Here is a 22,035-nt window from a genome sequence, read left to right as displayed (position 1 = left end):
GCTACCAATAAGCATTGCCATAGTCAATAGGACTCACATTTGGCTTTGTGTATAACAATGCTATTAATTTATATATTTTCAAAGCCAACACATATTAAAAAAAAATTAATTGTTTGTGTAGCCCATTCACCTTTTTCTGCATGGTCACCCCAGATTTTTCACCTTTTCTGGACCCTATTTTTGGCTTTAGGACTTTATGCACTTTACCAATGCCAAACAGTAGCACTGCATGTGGGCCACCTCTAAAACATGTGCTGTACAATGGAACTCCCTATTTGGACTATTTAACTTCCCCATAAATCCATTGTAATTGGTCCCTAAAGTGCACCTTTGGAATGGAAAGTTACATGTCATATAGAAAAATCCTAAGTTTAATATATTCAAAAGTCACCCTTAAAATGTGCCTTTAAAGCCTACATGGCAAGGTTCTAATATTTGAGGCTAGTATGCCCTCAGTGAAATAAAATCTAAAAACCATTTCACTTTGTAGGTCTGGATATACTTTTTGTTTAATAGGCCAAGGTGGCATTAAAATCTTTATTTTTCACCTCTGATTAGGAAAGGGCTATAAAATGCTCAAAGTAATTTCTGCCTAGTTTTAAAAAAATGACTTAACAGTGAAATTAGAATTTTTTTTACAGCTTAAACAGAAAAGTAACTTTTAAAATTGTAATTTAAGCTGCCTGAGCCAAAACGTGCATAAAACCAGTTCTGCTTCCTGTTGCACTTCCAGAGATGCAATACACAACTTTGACTGTTAGGAGTAAAAACTGTGACTGAAAGGCCAATGGCTTGCATATGGGTCTGGGAAAGGCAAATGGGTGTTAACTACTGATGAATAGCAGGGTTTAGCTATCCACAAGTGGGTAGGAAACATTTGCAGAAAAAAGGGAAGCTTTAGCACTACCTCTCTTGACTTGGAGGTGCCAAGGAGGGCTTCTATTCATGCCCGGTACCCTCTTTGACAGTTCGGCTCCAGCCAATGAAAGGGGAAACCAGTTTTGACCCTGTAAGGTAGGAAAGGGGTCAGGAAAGAGAGGCCATCATGGTAGCAGCTGGGTCCCGCCATCTTGTAATAGAAACTCTTGGGTGATTTTACAGTAAGGCAAAGAGAAAGTTCTGCGACACTTTAACATGAGGTCAACATAGCAACTCAAGAACCCTTCTGAAAGACACAGCAGCTCAAGAGGTGCTTCAGTACCAGGCACAATACCTTGGCTTGAGCACCCATGTCGTGCAACAGCTCAGGGTAGCTTCTTATTACAAGACCGCCATGAAACAGCGGGCCACCATAACCAGGATAAAGCTCGATCATGCCACGGTTCACTGCCCCACCTCCATGAAAACCCTTTCACTCCCCCTGATGGGTGTCAGGACTGAGGTGCTGGTCTCACTGCTGTATAAAAAGAAGGCACCTGTTACTTCCAAACGACGGGCGCCACCTATGCCTGCCGTCCAAGGCAAGGAGGCAATTTGAGATGCCATGTCTCACTTCTAGAAACCGATTGGGCAACACGTGTGCTTCCCTTTTGAAATGGCGTCACACTGCATGGCTCCAAAAACCTCACCAATATTCATCCATTTGAGACTCTCCTCTCCTGCAGCTGCTTGATTCTGCCGATCTGGAACAAGGCTACGCCCACATCAACCACCACCCACACTCGCTCCAACACCCAACGCCTGGAAGCGGTTCCCACCTCGTATATTGCCTCCCACGCCTTGCAAGAGGCACGCTGGGGGCGTGACACACTGGGGGCGTGAGAAACGCTGGGGGCGTGTGTCCGGCCTTCATGCCATGTGAACGTAATTGCGCCGCATCAAGGGGCACGCTGGGGGCGTGAGAAACACTGGGGGCTTGTGCTACGTTCCCCCCTTCATGCCATGTGGGTCGCACATTAATCAGAAGATCGTCTGCTGTGGCCGTGTGCTGGGGGCGTGACAAACGGGTTCACCTGGAGGCCTGGTAAGTAACGTTACTGCAGCCTCTCCTGCGCTCTGTTACTGATCTCTCTCATTCAACGAAATTACACACGCCTGCTACCATCAACCAGGGCTCTAGCCGGGCTCAGGCAGCGGATCAGTACACTAATTACACGTGCCTGATAACATCAACCAGGGCTACAGCTGGGCCTCAAGCGGGGGAACACGCGCCTGCTAACATCAAACAGGCCTGTATCTGGGCCTCAAGCGGGGGAACATGCAAATGAGTGTGTCTGCGGGGACAATTACTGCAGCCTCTGCTACTCGCTGTCACTCAACTCTCTCATTAAACGGATTTACCCGCGGCTGATAACTCTCTCATTCAACGACATTACACGCCCCTGCTAACATTAACCAGGGCTGTAGCCGGGCTCAGGCGGTGGATCACTACACCAATTACAAGCGCCTGCTAACATCAACCAGGGCTGCAGCTGGGCCTTCTCCGTCCCTATTTTAATGAAACAAAAAATGTTGTCTACCGCAAGATTTTAAAATAAATTGCCCTTCCAAATACACACATTCTATTTCATACCCGGACAACATCGGGACGGGCTGCTAGTGTTCAGATAAATTAATTCCAACTATAAGCGTGTCTGCTTAAGGTCACAATGATTTCAAACCCCTGATTGAGTTGAAGCGTTCTCTCTATATTTGGAAGCAGTTGGATGCTTGTTTTTCAAATTTTTCTTTTATTGAAGTTTTACATCTGTGGAGAATGGGCTTTTATGCTAATTATGATGTATCCAAAATTTTAAAACATCAAAACACAAACAAGAAAAAAATGCATGGTTATGCTTTCTCAGATTTTTTTTTTGAACGATTCCCACCAACTAAAATATACCCAAGATCACACGGTGTTAAGGCTGACAGGAGCAGGTCCAGACCCCTTTCCAGGGTTATAAAGTTGTATTCTCTCAAGACATACTTCCGTGCATGTGGATCTCTGTTACAATCAACGGCCTCTACCATCAACAAATAACAATGTTTTTGCTTTTATACATTGAAAGGGGTTTCTTGGTCTTCAGCACGACTGATAAGAGACGGTCATCAGCAATGAACGTTTTTTTATTTATATATTTATTTAATGCGATTTTATATAGCGCGAACATTACCCGAAGGTGTCAGAGCGCTTTACATAAGAACCAGTTGCGATACATAAGGACTTAGGGTTACATGCGTTAAATAACAGATACAAACAGAGAAAAACATTTGCAAATGTACAAGTTAAATAAAAAAACAACCGCAAAGGTGCACCACAACAAATAAGATAATAAGTGCAAAAAGTATTTGAGCACAATAAAGAAAAATAACATGAAGGAATGTTGTTAGTCTTCTTTTAATCTTTAATTTTCAATTCGCAGTGAAACAAAAACAGCCGACGCGTTTCGTCCCAAGCCGGGACTTCTTCAGGGCTTTAAGTCTTATAATACGTCGCTTATGAAGGCAGGATAATGTAAAGGGAACTGGAGTCCAAGGATTGCCTTCCCAGCTACTTTTACTCCTGATGTGTGTTATTTCGTAGCAATGTCGAATTTAAGATATTTGGACTGAAAACATGCTAATAGGCGAAGATGGCAGTGTTTATCAAATGTTCCTGAATGGTGAGCACGGTCTTGCCACCTTAATCGTATACCTTTCTTAGGTCAACTACTGAGTGATCTATAGATTTAGCGGAGGACTGGAGGTCCTATTAGTCCATGGGATTGGGATATGGGCACTGTATTACAGCAGGTCGTTCCTGATAAAACGACCGGCGTCCATCCACATCCCTCGTTGCAGCGAAACACCCCCAGCGACGTTGTGTGCAAATGTACAAGTTATAAAGTCACACAAGGAAGAGATACAAAAAAACATTGCAAATGTAAAAGTAGTAAAGTCATACGAAAGGATATACTCTTAGAGTCACATAGGAATGGTAGATAGTACAAAGGTCTACTGCATATACTAGTGATTAGAGTTAGCTCTATATACATAGGGAGGGGGATATGAATGGATATACTCTAAGAGTCACATAGGAATGGTAGAGAGTACAAAGGTCTACTGCATATACTAGTGATTAGAGTTATCTCTATATACATATATATACAAATAGTAGATTTTCTCAGGTCTGGACCCAAAAAACCAGGAGAGCAGAGTTCCATTAAGTGGGGTCAGAGGGGGGACGCAGTCACAACACCAAGGGAGGGTGGGAAGGATACAAGAGTATGGAGAAAAGGCAAATCAGAAAAGGGAAGAAACATTTAAGGATTGTCACAGGGAAAATGAGGGAAAAGGGGAAAGAACGAGGGAATGGACAAGATGGCGGGTCAGGGTCCAGAGAAAAGCAGCCGAGAACAGCAGCAAAATGGCAGGCAGGGCAAAAGAAAAAACGTAAAGAAGTCCATTAGAGTGATCCAGTGAGAGTGAATTAGAGTGCCAGGAGAAGTCCGGGGGGGGGAACATAGTTCAGAAATCAAAGTCCGGAAGGCAGAGGAGGCGTGAAGGCTCGGGTCCACTGGCGTAACTTCGAAGACAATCAGTCGGTCATGGCTCCCTCGCCCCCATACCTGGGAAAAGTTCACTGGTTCCTCGCTCCTGCCCGGCTGCAGCAGCACTTTGTTTGACTACAACAGAGGTTGTTGGAGAGGGGGCACACAGGGGTTGAAGGGCTGAAAGAAGGCTGGGTTCAGCTGTCCTCACGCCTCCAGTCCCGTAAGCGGGGGCTGAGTGCTTAGACTCCTGGGTGGGGGCACCTCTGCGCCCCTCGATCCGTGGCGGGACAGGCCTCTCCGATGAAGTGTTCTCTGGGGTGGGTGAGGAGCTCCAACCACTACACAGTGCACCCCCATTATGCCAATGACAGGGGTCCCCCGGTGGTAGCAGGAAGGAGAATTCTGTGCAGGGAGTCTGCTGCAAGATGTCTCCTGCGCCACCTCGCTGCCGCTGATTCTGTCCTCGGATAGTAGGGAAGGGGGGGTGCCGCCACTCGCACCCCCCCAACAAGGTTTAACATAGGCAGCAGCAAAGAAAGAAAGAAAGAAAAAGAAAAGCACTCTCTTGCTCTCTCTCGTTCACTCACACAATAATTCACACTTTGTGTAATGATGGTAGTACCAGCGCGTGTATAAGATAAGGAAAGGCAACAGTCTTAGAGCACCACCTAGCCAGTATACTACAAAAGTCCAGGAAATTGACTTTTTTTAAATCAGTGTATGGGAGCACTACACCATAAAAAAGATGCTCATGTTTGGAGTGCTAAAAACCATTGCATTGTTCCTGCCCTTCATGTCTGCTTTTCTTAACCCTGAATATTTGTCCAGTAGATACTGCAGGACCCTAGGAATTAGAGATCCCCTTGCAGGTGGGTGTAGTTAGTGACTGCACCTGGCTGCAAGGGGATATCTGGGGTGGGGGGGCATGGGACCCCCTTTCCCAATTCCTTGGGGATTAACACGCCCATTCACCACCTGTTCTGAGCGGGTTGTAAATGGGAGAAGTGTGGGTGGGGTGGTGTCATGTGGTGGCACGAAGGGGGTGGGGAGAGTGGTGGGGAACAGAAGCGGAAGTGAGATGTGGAGTGGGTGCTATTACAGGGACTGAGGTTTTTCAGCCCAATCCCAAAGTGATTTAACCAGCCACATTTTCCAACTGGTAAAATCAGATTTGGTATTCACGTAGCCAGTTATATTTGGGTAGAATTGTATGCCATTTGGCGATACAGCTTCACCCAACTTATAATCAGGCCCTACAAGTTTTCATACTAGGACACTGATTTAGAGCTTGGCGGTTGTAGGGCATCAATCAAAATAAGTGGGTGTCCCATCTGTCCTATTTAGAGTGCAGACATGGCTATCCACAGTAAATAGGGTGGATGGGACATCCGCCTATATTTGGCAGATGTCCCTCATCCGCCAAAACCTAAATCAGGGCCCAGTATCTCTGAACTAAGAGTATTAAACTAAATGCTTTCACATTAACTGTGGAGCCTGGAGCTGCCGGACCCATTCTCAAACCAGTAGATGTTTTGCAGACTGATTCGTTTGTGAACGGGTACGCAAACTGCACATTTGCAGTCAATTCCAAAACAATGAATATGGGGTATTGTTGAATATTCATATTAATTAGGCAGGTCGCAATTGGAACCCTCCTCCCACCCCCCTCCACCCACGTGAATAGCTGCCAATGGAGAGATGGTGGGCTCTGTTGGGCCCCAGCCATCATCCTTTCATTTGCTCTCTCAAACAAACTTTTTTTTGTAAAGCGGACTGTGTCCATTAAAGGTTTAGGTGCATTGTTTAAAGAAAATGTTTCCCATTTGAGAACACATCCAGGATGTAAGGCTTGGTACCAAAGGGATATCGTCCCCTTTGAGAATCTGTTACCATCCCCTTTGGATTTAGTAACTGTTCAGTGGTTTACAACCACAAGTGTGGTTACCACCAATGTATACATACCATTGGAATCGCTATTAGTACCCCCCTTTCATGCCCCCATAATTGTGATTCATAATGATTTGAAAAACTCTTTTTGTGAGTCAGAAAAATGCTTTTCATTCTCATAAAAGGAGTGTTGCAGCACCTGCCACAATAACATTTTGTGGTTGCAAACATTGTGATATTTGCAAATCGCAGGGGTTGGGGGTGCAAAATGATTTCGTGCATCTGGCCCTATGTGTCTGCTTTCAAGTCAATAGTGCTTATTTTGTGTAAAGTTTAATAGGATCTGCTGGGAACTGGGCATGATACCGCGCAGGGATTGTAAAGTGTTTCAAATACTCTCATATTCCTCCATTTCAGGAGAGGCAGTTGTAGACTGACATTGGAAAACGAGCCTCGCCCTGTCTGCACGGTTAGCCAGGCCACGAGTTCTTATTTCAGAAACATTAACTTCGAAAACACAGGGACTTCCACTTCTGGGCCCAGCCAGCCATGCATGTGCTGACATCAGCAACTGCAAATATTCCATTAAGCTGAATTAGGCATTTTCAAACACAATGGCACCTTTTACCCTACTGTTAGGCATCTGGATTTGCTTATAGAAAATGGATTTAAAAAACAATGTGAATGTGGTGGGCAGTTTTTAGAAGTGTGTTTGAAAGATCGAGTTACCAAGGTGTGGGACCCTGTTTTTCTCCCTCTCCTTGCAGACCTGAAAAGTGCCTTATGCTGGCGCATAATTTGAAGGACGGCCCTCCTCACCACTCCCTGCGAGAAGTACCCCTTAACACTGTAGACATATTTTGCTTTATTTTTTTCCAACAAAGATCCCATATGAGCAGTTCAGGAAGCACACCGTGAGAGGGGCACTGGAAAACCGTAGGCATGGACACGGTAAGGTGCACGGACACGGTAAGGTGCATGGACACAGTAAGGTGCAGCAAGACTATGAGAAAAGCGAATCTACAAGTAGAAAAATCATAGCATTATCAGCTAAGTCTGGAGAGGGCTTGACATCATAGGCCTGGCCTGAGTCTCTTCAGTTTTCCACAGGTGTGGAGCATGTGGGGCGCTGTGCATGTGTCTCTCAGACTGCAGAGATCTACAAAAACAATCTCCATATTCCTTTAAGTAGTCTTTTACTGCCTGCTGCCACCTTATTGTCTTCCTTTCAAGACAAGCAATCAAAGCAAATAGTTCTGGCTTATGAATGCACTGCCAAGCCAGACCGAAATAAATCCATGTAGGTTATTGACTGTCCTCCTCCCATCTGTGCTGCTGCCTGAGAAAAACACATACATTATCTAGTTATCTAAGACACTTTAATAGCAATTCAGTGTCATCTGTGTGCTCCTGAAATTTCAAATCTGGCAGCTGGACAAAAAACAAAATGATCACAGCTGTGTGGAGGGCAAGCATTTTTTGTGGAAACACAACGTCTGCCCTATCGAAACATGTACTCCTGGCTATTAACATGTGGAAGAAGCCAAAGTCCCTCTCCAATGATGTTCACATAATTGCCTAGATACAGCTGTTCTTGTAAGTCAGATATAAAAAGGACCTTCCCAAATGCCCTGAAAAACGTTTGGTTGCGCTTATGATAAAAAGGCACCAACAGTCACAATGTGTACAGGGTCGACTTCAACTATTTACATCCCCAAAATCCCTGCAAAGTGGAGTCCTCTTCCTGATTATTCCATTCTCAAATAATCACCATTAAAAAATGGTGAATCTAGCACAAATTCTGCAGGCCTGATTTTGCCTAGTGGGTCTCCAGTGTGTCTGCTTTCATAGGCCCTCCGAGGCAGAGGTCATTGGTCAATCAGGTTTGGCATGTAGGCATTGTTGATGCAAACATGTGCCTTTTGGTCTCTGAATGGTCTTGAGAATTGTCATCGAAGCCCTGGCAATTGTGTTGTTTCGTGCCTTGCCTGAAAATATGAATGACTTGGACCTTGCACATCACATGGCCCATTCAGGTTAACCTCAGTAGTGTTTGTGTGGCTGGTCAGGCTGAAGGATGTTGGAGTGCTGCATGGAGGAATGCGGAGTGCCTGGAGTTGAACAGGCAAGGCAGTGTGTAAGGGAAGCAGTTAATGGTGACAGGTCAATTGTAGCACGTCTTTTCCCCGTTGCTACTTCTTCACCTAAAACATAATACAAATAAAGTCTTATTTAGATCCCAGCACCACTCCGCAATCCATTATTCATTGCATCAACTTGGCTGTCTAGTACACACTAGTTTTCACCTTCGAACTGGCTTTTGAGAACAGCCTTTACAGTAGTTTTGGTTGCACTGGCTTTCGAGAGCCCCACCCAGAGCATGTCAAATCTATTTCCCTGGAAGATTCATTTCATCCTAAGCACATTGTCACCGTCTGAAGCAAGGGTGCTTCGGGCTGATGGCTTCATGCATCCAGGTAGTGTTACAAAAGTAAGAATTTCGATGTGTGACGTTCTGGGGCACCTTTCCTCCCAGTAGTTCCAGAAATTTGAGCACATGTTCAAAAAGCTCAGATACTCACATGGTGCTGTTTTGGTAATTATCCAAGGAGATCCTTCTCATGCGAGTAAACGTTGCTTCAGTTCCTCAACACTCTGCTTTCTTTCATGACAGAGCTTCCAAAATTGGGTTGAGTCTACTGATGAGATGTAACCCAGTGGCGTAGCTAGACCTTTTGCCACCTGTGTTGGTCCCTGCATTTACCGCCCTGTGACGGCAGGTAAGAGCGAGCAGAGGGGTTGTGCTGGCGATCCCTGCTTTGCTGTCCCGCAATGGCCGCAGGTAAGGGCAGGGGGGTTCCGCCACTACCCAAAACTCATGGCACCCGGGGCTTCGCCACTGATGTAGCCCATTTCTCTACAACAGCAGGTGACCATACTCAGGACCACCATTTAGAATTGGGTGAAAGTACTGTCACCCCCTGCCATGATCACCAGCAATCTTGCCTCATAATTCAATGGGCAGCAAAGCAGTCACAAGGCAATAGTGCTACTACCCTGCCGGTGACCTGTTCCGCTATGTTTGGTACTTTATTTGGAAAGTTTTATTTCAGTTACTCACAATTCACTTTTCAGAGATTCCAGGAACTTCAGAGCCTCAAACGACTGGAATCTCACTTAGAAGAATTTAGGATTTTCTACAAATTCTAACGGTACCAAAGAAACATAAGTCACTTAAAACGGAGGGATGGAAAAGTAAGGCAATGTTTTACATTCACAGTCATATATTTTGTGTGGTTAAATAGCAGTTCATTAGTGAATGAGGTTGAGTCTTTCCTCTAATCTGTTTTACTTACAAAGCATCTCCCAACGTCTGTTCCTGCACATTGCTGTTTTGTTCCATTTTTGACAAAGGCTATCTCCTACCACTAGATCTGCTGCCAGTTTTTCTCTTGAATCAAATAGTCTTAAAAACAACACTACCGTGCAAACAGAGGTTAATTAGATGTCACCAAATCACCTGGACATCATCTTACAGTCCTTCACTTTCTTTTCACAAACCTTTAATCCGGTATATTAGTAGAATGCACTAGTTACCCGTTGACCTAGAGTCTTCTGGCCACATAAACCATGGTAGACTTTCCCTCCTCCCAGCACCACCAACCAATTGCAATTCAAGTGGACATGGCAAAGCCAGCTGCTCCGCACTGACATTATCAAGATGGGAGCTATTGGTTTTGCCAATGCGTGTTTGTTATTAGATTGCACTGGAGGGCAGCAGACTACAGTTCTGAACCATTAAAACCATAGAAAGCTGTTATATCAAAGCCCAAACACTGCTTTTCTAATGAGCGGAAGGGATTATCCTTGTTTGGTTTTAATTTTTGAAGCATCTTTTTTTGTTTTTGTTGCTTTTATATTTTATTTTTAAGTCTAAATGATTCATGGCGTTCCTGCTTTGAACACAACGCCTCATGCCCTCGTGAAGTGGACGTTCTGTGAAAGCCATCGGACTCTGACGGCGAAAACATGGGGGAATAACAGGAAGTCCGGGTTCCATGCTTTATTGCAAGAGTCCCAGATGAAAAATAACCCGGGCCTTGTCTAGCTGGAATGAAACAATGCCTCGGCACCCCTCTGTCCCTTGTGCATGCTTCGCCAGCGTGGGGTTGGCACGCGCTGGCATATTTCTTCATCCACATTTTTGGGGTTTGCGTGTATTTGTGAAATATGCCAAATGCCTTTTAATATTATTATTTTCCTTTTTTCCCTCGAAGATGGGAGCAATTAGTGTGCAACGTTTTGAAAAGGGGCAGAGTAATGCCAAACAGATGTGCGCGGAGCAGCTGAGAGGATTGCTTCTTTTATGACATGGTCGCCTTTGTGTTGACTCGTGTCTTGCTCCAGCAGAATGTTAAAGTTTTTGCCACAGCGCCGGAATTTTGGACCTGCTTCTAAGCACTCCCAGCTTTGGCTGATTCGTTAATTTACACACTGGGAGATCACAGCGTTTTGGTCAAGTGGGGATGCCGGGATTACATCGCTTTACGTGGACTATTAATTTTAATCAGTTTGAGAAGGCGATACCTTGTGCCTATGGAAAGCTGCATTCACTTCCTACAATTGAGATTACTAATCTCGCTTTGAGGTTTTATTTGCAACAGAACTGCACTTCCTGGCAGTGGCGTCTTAACGCTTGGGCACGCTGGGCAGGGCCATAGGGGCCTCATGTAGACCAGAATTTAACACTAATTTTCCGTTAAACTATTTTATTCCTGTGAGTGGTTGCGCAGGCAGAGCCTAGTGCACTGCTTTCCCTGGGGCCTATAATGCTGTTACGAAGGCCCCGCTTCCTGGCACAGTGTACACAGTCGTGAGCCCTTCCTTGGCTAAACTTGGTGGGCTTTTTATTCTGGTCCTGGACAGTCAGTGTTTACTGGGTGGCATTCACAGTGATTCTTTCAATTTTCCAGTGGCGGCTCATCTATAGGAGCGGAATGGGCGCTGCACCCCCTGCTCTTGTGCTATTTCAATAAATAAGTAGCATGACAGCAGCATTTGGATTGGCTGAATGTGCTCTGTAAGAGGAAGCAACCCCTGCTTGCTTTAGTTCGGAGTGTATGCAGCAGGCAGTGCTGGGCGGGAAGATCCCTCCGATACAGTCAATCATTGTGGGGCTTTATTTTGCAGTCCCTTTAACGATTTGCCATTTTTCTTCTGATCCTCGTTTTGGCTGTGATGTGGGATCTTACCTTTTTAACACTGCAATGCTGATCACGAAGATATGGATGGACGGGGCAGGTCAAAGATTATGTGCCATGATCCTGTCCACAAACTGGTGAACTAATTTGCCTGAAATAAATGTTCGACTCATTGATTATACAAACTTACTTTATGTGAAGGTTATGTGCAGATCATGGTGGCCTTACATTCCAGAGGTGTGTTGGTGTGTACCTTATAATAGTGTTTGGGTCCAGCAGACACAAGTTCAAAATTAATTGGCCATTTAAGGGCAGAGGTTCCTCAACTAGGATATTGTTCCCTAATCAAGAGAATGTAGATACGTGCTCCTGCTTCCCAGGATGTCTCTGTCCTTCATTTTAGAGTTAGTGCAACATTAGAGTATCTTTTATTTCATGCCTAGAATCAACAATACTGAGGAGGAAGTCAATTGCTGAGTTTTAGTATAGCTAGCGTCATGATTCACGAATAAGCATCACAGACATCTGGCACAGAAACAGGCGGACCACTCCTGGTTTCCAGCCGCTGTCTCCTGTGATGTGGAACTGTATGCTCTGGGGCGAGCAACCTCATCTGCCTACATAGGTACTGGAGAATAAAATAATGTACAATGGTACATATCTTCTAGGTGCCCACCAAATTACTACATTACTAAGACCAGAATATGATATCTACTCACATTGGGTATGATGCGAGTTGGTCACAGTGATAGACACTAGCAATGATAGCACTACAAACGTTTTCTAATCCTGCTTGTTATGTTATGTTATGTTATTAGACATTTATATAGCGCACGGATACTCAAGAGTGTCCCGGCGCAGAGGTGAACCATAACAGCGAGCAGCATATTTAGATGGGTTGGTTAAAAAGGAAGGTCTTCAGCTGTTTCTTAAATAGCGTGGTGTCTTGGATGTTGTCCAACCCCCTTTACCTGCATTTTGTATTTGCTAATAAAGCAGTTTCTTTATTTTTTTCAAAAGTCTGCCATGCACTGGCCTTATTTCACACTCAAACAAGCTTGCCAAAAAATGAGCAAGGAAAGTAACTCTGACATCAACATATCTTGGCAAGCCTTTGGGCCTCCCCCAGCAAACCTACAACTTATCCAATTTTCTACAACAAAAATCCAATCTATTTATGCTGTGGTGAACAAGATAAAACTAAGAACCAAACTATGAACTAGTCTTAAAGAATACTCTAAACAGAGATAAGAGGGTACCAGAGCCATTGGTGCTGCAAGCTCATACCTGTGGTAGAAATCACGCTGTACCAATAATTATAAAATAACTTCAAGCACTTTTTTCTTGGTATTTGCACAAGTAAAGCACCAAAATCAAGGTGAAGGCACTAAATTCCCTGTTAACTTATTTTTTCTTATCCAAGATAGTGGAGACGAAAAGGACAGCCTACGACCTGCGCTACACTTGTGACAGCACTGAATAAACGCGGGTCCTCCACTTGTTGCTATGAAGAGTATAGCGGATGAGACTGTACAGTTTACAGCTGCCACATAAGCAAAAACTCCACGTCTGTGCTGTTTTGTGCTTAATTTGAGCCAGTGTTTTTCAGGGTTTGGCACCTGCACTTAATTTTTAACACCGGTGCTTGTGACAATTTGCCACAAGGTGGCGAAGTCTGGCTAATTTAGAGATGACCACAACCACAGTCAATTATTAATTCAATATACATTACAAATTACTATTACCTGCTGCTCAAGCCATCTTCATAGCTTCGGGGGCCTGGAATAGTCTGAATCTTCACACTTATAGGAGTTTGGTGGTTAGTAGTTGTGTTGTTACTATCATCGGCAGCGCTTGCAGGGGCAATGTGTGTTGCAAGCTGCAGTGGTCTCCGAATAGAGGGCTGTCCCAGGGGCTCTGGAGTACTAGGAGGGTCGACCACCGGTGTGGGGGTTGCTGGTTCGAAGAGAAACACGGGGGCTTTAAGTAAGGGTTTCAAGGAGGGTTTTATTGCAATATATGTTTTCTTCGTGAACACCGAAAGGAAGTCTCTAGTCTTTGTATATCTGTAACAGGCGTGGTGCCTTCTGGTCGTGGAGGTCCTCTTCGTGATCCGTCTCAGTCCGAGTGTCCCACGAGGTACCACAAAGAAAGAAAAAGAGAAGGCGGATTACTGCCTGTACTCTGGCATTACCACCAAGGACCGGGAGTGAGGGAAATGCACCCGAGTGAAGTGCTCAACTTAAAAACGGGCGTGCTAGAGGGTGCTTGTGCTCAGGACGGGTTGTCTTTGCGGGGAGTCTCACACAGGGGGCTGTCTCCGCCTCCCAACCCAACCCGCGACCCGGCCCCGTACCTCTCTTAGCCACGCTCCTCCCGTGGGCGCGTGGCTGGGCGACCGTTGGCCTCCCGGCTTGACGTTCACGTCTGCTTCTCTTCCTCGTTCTCGCTCCGAACTGCCCTCCGCCTCGATGTCCTCCGCCTGGGAAACGCCGTCCGTCTTCGATCCGGGGTTTCCGTCTTTTGACGTCACTGGGGGCGTGACTCCGCTGTCACCACAATCGGCCTTAAAGGAGCCGTACACATTTACGCCAGAGGGCCACTCAGTCTCGGTGTCTCCTTCTTCCTCACGCCAGGTATCAGTCTGCTGCTGTGGAGACAAGGCGCAGGGTGAAAGTGTGGAGGCGCACCACCAGTCAGTAGAGGCAAGGGTCTCTGGCAGGTCAGACCCGTGACAAGGGCCTATCTATTTCTTTTTTTATTACAAATTAAGAACTGGTGCTGTTTTGCGAGAGATGTGATCAGCTCTATGGAGATGGTGGTTTAGACTGTTACTACTCAGACCAGACACCGAGAATCTTAATTTTGGTTGGGCACCGAATTTAGCATTTAAGCTGTCTAGCTACACTGAGATGAACGTGCTACAGTAATCTAGAACACCTGGTTACAGCTTATTTCGGTTGTAACAAAAAAATCCCTAAATCTAAGAGTGAAGCCCATATCACTCACTGGTGGTCACCTGTCCCTTGAATGGGCGTCTCATCAATCCAGTATTTGGATAGCCGAATAGTGACTGGTAGTAATTATGTGTCCTCCTTTTGTGTCAGCTGGAAGCCATCACAAGCATGGCTACCATGGTGCACACAAGTTCAATAAACCAGATAATTGTGGGAAAGGAAAGAGAGGGGTCTTTATAGTTTTAGGGCATTTGTCAGCAATTTCGATGTTTTCGGTTGCACTTTAGTCAGTAATTTGTACATCCCGAGCAATGTGCCTCTTCCACCAAGGTGATGACCAGCCTGCAGCTGTCTGTAAGCCTTTTGATTGCATTCTCACTGCAAAGTTACAGGAAATTATTTTAATTACTCAAATTATTAATAGATTATACTTTTCTTGAAGATTCTTCTGTGCATCTGTCAGTGACGCTGCACTCTGGAGCATGACAAATCCAAGTTAAAAAAAGAACTCATTGGAAGAGCACTTATGGATTATAGCTGGAGTTTCCCATAATTTATTTATCATTTTGTAAAGTGCACAGAGAAGGTGAATCAGCACACATTGATGAAATGATGTTCTTTCCCTCACTGCGCTGGCTAATGCCATAAGCCTGCTTGCATTAAATATTTGTGCGTTTAATCAATACTGAGAGGATGTCCTAGATGGCTAACATTCACATATTTTGGCGCATCAATATATTCCACAAAAAGGACCTCATTCTGCGTTGACAGTTCTCCGGAACAGTTGTTTATTTCGCAGACATGGGCAGTGCTTAATTTGTAAAACAATAAGTGCCAGAGCTCTGGTCAAGAGACCACTGCAGCTTGTACCACCCATTGCCCTGCCAGCGCTGCCAGTGAGAGTACCGAGAAAAGGGAAACCAAAGGTGATGATGGACGGAGCGTTGACAATACAAACACTCACCCCCAGTCAACTGGTCTGGGTTTAATCCATGACCGTTCTTTAGCTCACACCGCCACCCCAGTTCAGACATGGCCATATGCAAATCAGTCTGACCCTGTGCCTCATGGGAACAGTCCAGCCCGAACTGCCAAGCCATGCCTTCCCTGGACCGGAATCAAGCATCCTGGGACCGGTTTCTGGCATTACAGCCGTCTTCAGCCGGGCTTGCTTGACTCCAGTGGCAAAGTGAGCAAGGGACTCACGTCTGAGCATACCCTGCCAACTTAGGGTGAACAAAGAAAAACCAAAGGTGGTGATGGACGGAGCGTTGACAATACAAACACTCGCCCCCAGTTAACTGATCTGGGTTTAATCCATTGAGAGTACCAACACAACTACTAACCATCACACTCCTACAAGTGCGACAAATTCAGACTGTTCCATGTCCTCAAAGCCATAAGAATGGTTTGGGTGGCAGATACTAGTAAGTTTGAATGTATTTTAAATTAATTAACAACTGTTGTCCTGGCAGGGAGGAGGAGTGTCACCTCACTGCTTTCTCGCAGTGCGAGAAAGCCAAAACATAAAATGGTAATAACTTTTGATTACCATTTTATGTTTAATTCCGCATTGTGGGCGAGCTGGTGGACGGAGCTGCCGGGGCAGGGCAGGAGTGGTTTACCCACTCCTGAGTATGCATGACTGGTTTGCTCGGGACTCTCGGGCCACCCAAACCAGTCATGCGCACTCTGCACTTCTTAATGCAGGCTGCACTGCAGCCTTCATGGAGAACATGCAATCCCCTACAGCCCCTGGCTGGGCAGCGTCCAGACCATTCACAACGCTCCACTGGAGCGTTGTGATTGGCTCAGGAGGAGGGTAGGGGAGGGAGGCTGCCTGCTTCCTGATCATGCTGGAGGCCGGAGAGCAGGAGCAGACCGAGCAGTGAAGACGTGTGACCCGGGCTGGCAGAAAGTTACGTTTTAATATTTTAATTTTTTTATTATTGAACCCGGCTGCAACTGATTGCTGGTGCTGACAATTGAGTTCCGGTGCCGGCTCAAAAAAAGCTCTGGACATGGGATACTTTCTTATATTCAAGGAATAAGGCAGAGAGAGAAGACCATGCAGCAACAAGTAGTAAACTCTTGCCAAAATAGTTTTTTTTTTTAAATAAAATGAATGCATATTTTATCCTTTATCTCAAAAGGGTGAGTGTAAAAATATATTCCACCACCCGTCCTCCTTCTGCGATGGTGGTGAACTAGGCATTGACCTAGACATACTCTACAATGGAACTAGCTCCGAATCACAGTGAAAACATGCAATATATCTATATTACATTTTAGCTCGCTGGAGTCTTCACTATTAACATACAATTAATAATTACAACCCCCATAAGATACAACCTTCAGAAAATATTATTTCTCTTTCCCTTTAGAGACCTATTCTAAACACTGCATTCCTAATATTAAAATGGTAGGTTCTTAGAAATCTTTGCTATTCTACCTTTACATGTCTACGCCCTTCTACTGGCCACATTTTCATTTATGTTATGCAAATACACTACTTGAAGGCAGCCCTTTGGAGGCTTTCGGAACTTTATAAATAGAGTAATAGTCTATTCATACTATTCAGCATAGAGCCACACCATTGGAAAGAGTCTTGACATTTTTAAAATTAATATAAGATTAAAAAATGCAAGAAAACAGAATCTACTTTCAACAGAATGCGGGGGCACTTATAGCCAAGTTATTCCTTGGGTGCTTAAGTATATTCTAGATATCAGGCGTTAATTGTATGCTGCTCTTCTTTGACCTCAGTGAATGTCTTAAGTGACCACCCAGAGTCCAGCAAAGGATAACCTCTTGCTTCAGCAAGAAGTTAGAATGAATGCAATGCCTCAAAATGTGTCCTTGATAAGGTGTTAAACCCACACGCTCGTGCTCACTATTTTGGCCCATAAGGGACTGGAAGCACGAGGAGTTGAACTATCCTCCATAGGATCGTACGATGTGTCCAATGGTGAAGCTGGGATTCCCTAGGTATAAAAAAAATGATGCTAGAGAACAGAACAAGTAGCTGTTACTTGGCGCTTTACAAAATATTACATTTTTGATCTTTTGACTATATCTAAAGCAGATTATAAATTCACAGTGCCCTCTGTCCATCACGAGTAATGCCTTCCTAGTAGAATAGATTGCAATGCCATTCCAATTTAAATGCGTTTTTCAATTCGCTAATACATTGCTGTATCATAATTTAGAGCTTAAAAATCTTTTGAGTCACATGAATGTTCAGCACTGTGGATAAAAATGGTGGATATGTATTACATTTTTGGGGTTTGTGGTTATAAATCTATCCAAGAACATCTGTATGATTCCTTAACAGCATATGTCTACCTTTTATATTGCATCATATCGCTTTCAAAGTCTGGGAGTTCTTTCTTAAGTTTCATGGATTTTCATTGATAGTTTGTATATGGCTGTGCTTTTTGATTTTGGTTAGTAAGGATTTGTTGGATGTCTAGAATATTAATGGTTGATGTTGTTTAATGTGAAAGAAAAATAAGTTGGGTGCAGCAATCTATTTGTATGGACAAAGATATTGGACATTTATCATTTTTCTGATGGCCAGTTCGCCTTCAACCTGCAAAGACTGTTGTCTACACATTAATTGCTATCCTAAAATGTTGCTATGTGGCAATGTGCTTGCACTTGTGCGTTAAGTTTATGCTATGTTTATCTGAATATTTCTAACATGAAATTTGGTGTGGCTAGGAGTAGAACTGTTGAGTTGATACCTTTGATGCTGTGTTGTGTCAGAGGTCTGCCATGGGTATTCTGTTTGAGTAAGGCCAATTTTAAGTGTATCTGGAAAGGTGTTGTGTAAAAGTATTATTGGGTGAAAAAGTATTGTTGGGCGTCCAGTGATAGCCATTTATGTTATATCAGTGTGTTGGGTGCCTTTGGTAAGGACGGTCTTTGGTGTACTGACTGAGAGATTGTGTGGTGTATCTTGAGTTTTGTTTATATTTGTAGTATAGCAGTAGCACCGACATTTCAGTGTTTAAAATGATAAGTGTGCCTCTTAAAATCCATTTAGAAGGACATAAAATGCTCTTCCTGAGTTACCTCAATTTAAAATTTTAGCACCGTCCCTTCTAATAATTGTAATGGCTCAAAATGCTTTTGTTTTATTATCTGTATTTGCCAATATGAAAATAGATATAATTCTTTGGAAGATTGTTTAAATACTGGAGATGTTTGTAAATTCAAGGACTTTGTTTCAAAACGTACAGCAGTACTTACTTCAACTTGTAGTGTTATGTAAATTTGTGAATGCCTGCTGTTTGAATAGTTCAATAATGCAGTTCTATTTGAAATTTCTTTTTTGCACTCTAGCCAAAGTGGTTATTTTGCGCACTCCTCACTTTTCTCTTTTCCACCAAATCTTTTTCCACTTGTTTCGTGAATGTCCAACCCCGCAAGTGGCACTGTAGGCAGCCTTCTCCGAGATCAATGCCTAGATATGTCATTAGCAAAACAGATGGCGACGATATTCCTGAATAAATCACCCAATAAAATGTGACCACTAAGGCCCTCCTTATGAGTGAGCCGTTAAATCAGATGGGTTTGATAATGGTAATTAGAGGAGAACATTTCAGCAATTTAATGGGCTACTCAATACAAGGGCTTAGTGTTTGATTTCTTTAACCTATATGCCTTTCTAGCATTGTATACAAAGTTCAATGAGTGGTAATGTTAATCTGTGAATGTCATTGTTCTAATGATATTTGATTTTGTGATTGATTTTTCTGCTGCCTTTCTGGGATCTTCAAGTCTGGATGTCCAATTTGTCTGCGACACCAAAGACGGACATCGCAGGTATTGCCTAGTGTGTCCATGTTGTTTTGCAGTTATGGTATTCTGCATGGCAATGGGTGTTTTGTGGTTGTAGTGCCTTCTTTAAGATAGCACATGTTTTTGCACAAAACATTAAAAGTTAACATTGAACATGCTTGCAATGTTTTTCATGTTTGATATTTTTATCTCATTTGGTCTAGTTGAAAAATATTTCTCAATGTATTAACCCTGAGTTGATGGAGCAGAGAATGTTGTCCCTAATACATCCACGTTCCCTGGCCTTCTCATATCCAAATGCACTAACTTATTCCATTTTCCCCAGCATAGGCATGATCACAGATCAAGATAATTTCTAGCTTACTTGAAAGGGAGGTCTTGTCACTCTTCTTAATATAAACACCATACTATAGCACTCAAACCTAAAACAATCTTGAAATCTTGGAGGTGAGAGGAAAAAGTATTCAGGGGGTGTAGGCTATTGTCACCAAATCATTGCTGCAGCAGTAGCAGCTTGCAGCACTTCTTTTTCAAGTTGACTTATCCAGTAATTATTTATTTGCCAGAATCTCATAAAGTTAGTAAATTGCTCCCTTAGAGACTACATAAGTAGTGTCAGCATTGTTATATATTTTGCTTAATATTTCTCCGAGGAACCACCCAATATCATGCCTTTGATTAGTTGCTCATTGAGGCATCAGGTCATATAAACCATTACTGATTTGCAGTAGATGAAGCATTTCATTAGTTTGCACCAATGTGTATTACATTCATCATGTGTGCTGATTCTAGTGCACATGTTCATGTATTTATTTGAATATATGGTGTTTAGGAAGAGATGTAATAGCTTTAGGCTTTAACATGAATGTGCCGGTAGATTCTCACATTATTTCTCCTGCCTGAAATCATAGTCGCAAATCTTATTTTTTTACAAAAGAAACTATTTAGATGGTATAGATTTGCTGTTCAGAGCCCTCTCATTGAGAGAGAAAAGTTCTGCAGAAAGCAGAGCAGCATGGCTTCAAGCAGAGCCACACCTTAGGTCATCTTCGCAAAACAGTCCTTCTGCAGAGGCATAATTTAACCTAATCTGTCAGATAGGTGTAGGATTGGAAAAACAGAGAAAGCTGAGGAATGTGCATGTGTGATTTTATCTTTTGAAGCTAACAATTAGGCATTTAGACATCCTTTGAAAGGGTAACATTTACATTTCTGTGTGTTTTCTTAATATTTACATACTCTGCTACTGCGTTTGCTACGTTTTAATCGATTTCTGCATTCATTCTTTTACTCTACACTACATTTGGCTGTGTAAGCCTTTGAAAATAACAGTGTGGATTGCTGTGTATGCACCCATATAGCGAACAGTTGCCAGAGCTCACAATTAATCAGAATGCCTGACAGTCTCGGGCAGGTTTGTTTCCTGCCTAATTTGTGACATGCTCAGTAGCTCCATGTAGTTTGAGGGAGATGTATGGGTTGTATCATGTGCATTCGTTTTGCTCATATTGGTAAATTGGTCCATGCCAGTGCTTGAAGGAGGGCCAAGAAGGATAAAACGGGCCGTATTAACTGAAAACATAACATGGCGCCCAATATGGAACTTGGATATCTGAGTGCCTTGAAGGGTCACACACAGGTTCTTGTCAAGTATTACTAATATTGGGACATCCATTGTAATGTTGGTTATTCTTCCATCAGATACAAACTCCCTAATCTGTTAGAGGGCTTGGTAAGCAGTTATAGTAAAAGGATTTCATCAAAATTTGATGAAATTTCGAATCGCATTCTGAATCTGTTGGCAGATGGAACTCTACAAGTAAGGGTCATTGTTAAGGGTCAGTAACTAATCACTTGTCCTCACAAGAATTTCATGTTATCAAGGATACACTCTTCCTTGTTTGCCACCTACAACGCTCTGCTGCCTATTTGTCTAGGGTTTGCACTATAAAAATACAGTATACCTACATACTACCCAGCATGCTCTCTTACATGCTCTATAACACATGAAAGTTAGGAGATTTATATAAGTTAGCAAGAACATGCATTATGGTTCAATTGGGAATCCTCACTACATGGTGGAGCCAGTTAGAATGAGTTCATTATCCTTTTGAGGGCCCGCATGGCTGGTGTTAGCAGGATGTACCTCATGCACAGAATTTGATTGCTGATCAATTAAGACAGTTACTAACAGAATTAATGCCTGTACAACAGTAAGTATTACAGATGGTAGAGACAAATGTAGGGACATCAGTATTCACACAAGGACTCTCGACACAAACAATAAGTCTGCAGGCTATTAATATAGAAATGGGCAAAGAGCCTGTAAAGTGAGATTAAATACTATTTTTGGATTGCTTGCAAAACGAATCCATCTGGGCCGACTAGCTCATACATAGCCCTAAGACAAGCTTAGAATATCAACTGTGCCTTCCCAAGGGAATGGTGTCACCAGCTGAAGAACGTGGTACCCGTGGAAGCATATTTGCTAGCATACATACCATTACACATGGTACTCCCTATATTGTATTATGACCAGATGTTCAAAAACATAAAGAATAAGCAGGATATTGGTCTGGTGGTTTGAAAATGAAATAGTTAATTTGGTTTGGTCTCTCCAATAGTTCTTAGTTAAAGGTTAAAGCTGAGAGAGAGAAACAGCGTAGTAAGAGAACACAACAGATGTTAAAAAAACTGAAGGTTAAACAGAAAAGATGAACTGGACCCCTACAC

The 22,035-nt window shown here is 43.4% G+C and overlaps 1 protein-coding gene across 4 annotated transcripts in view; it reads left to right on the top strand.

Annotated features, from left to right (window-relative positions):
• SH3PXD2A (SH3 and PX domains 2A) overlaps positions 1-22,035 on the top strand; it is an 868,884-nt gene that overhangs the window by 556,726 nt on the left and 290,123 nt on the right. The window contains exon 7 of one of the 4 annotated variants that reach the window (XM_078643703.1): positions 19,282-19,326. The exons of the other annotated variants lie outside the window; for them this stretch is intronic. Within the exon in view, the coding sequence (XP_078499829.1) occupies positions 19,282-19,326 (45 nt within the window). The remainder of the gene's footprint in view (positions 1-19,281; positions 19,327-22,035) is intronic. 4 annotated transcript variants of the gene reach the window in all.

Source organism: Lissotriton helveticus, chromosome 5_1 (genome assembly GCF_964261635.1).
Source record: "Lissotriton helveticus chromosome 5_1, aLisHel1.1, whole genome shotgun sequence".
Taxonomy (NCBI): domain Eukaryota; kingdom Metazoa; phylum Chordata; class Amphibia; order Caudata; family Salamandridae; genus Lissotriton; species Lissotriton helveticus.
Note: the sequence above shows the minus strand (reverse complement) of the source record. Positions and strands in the feature narration are given on the sequence as shown.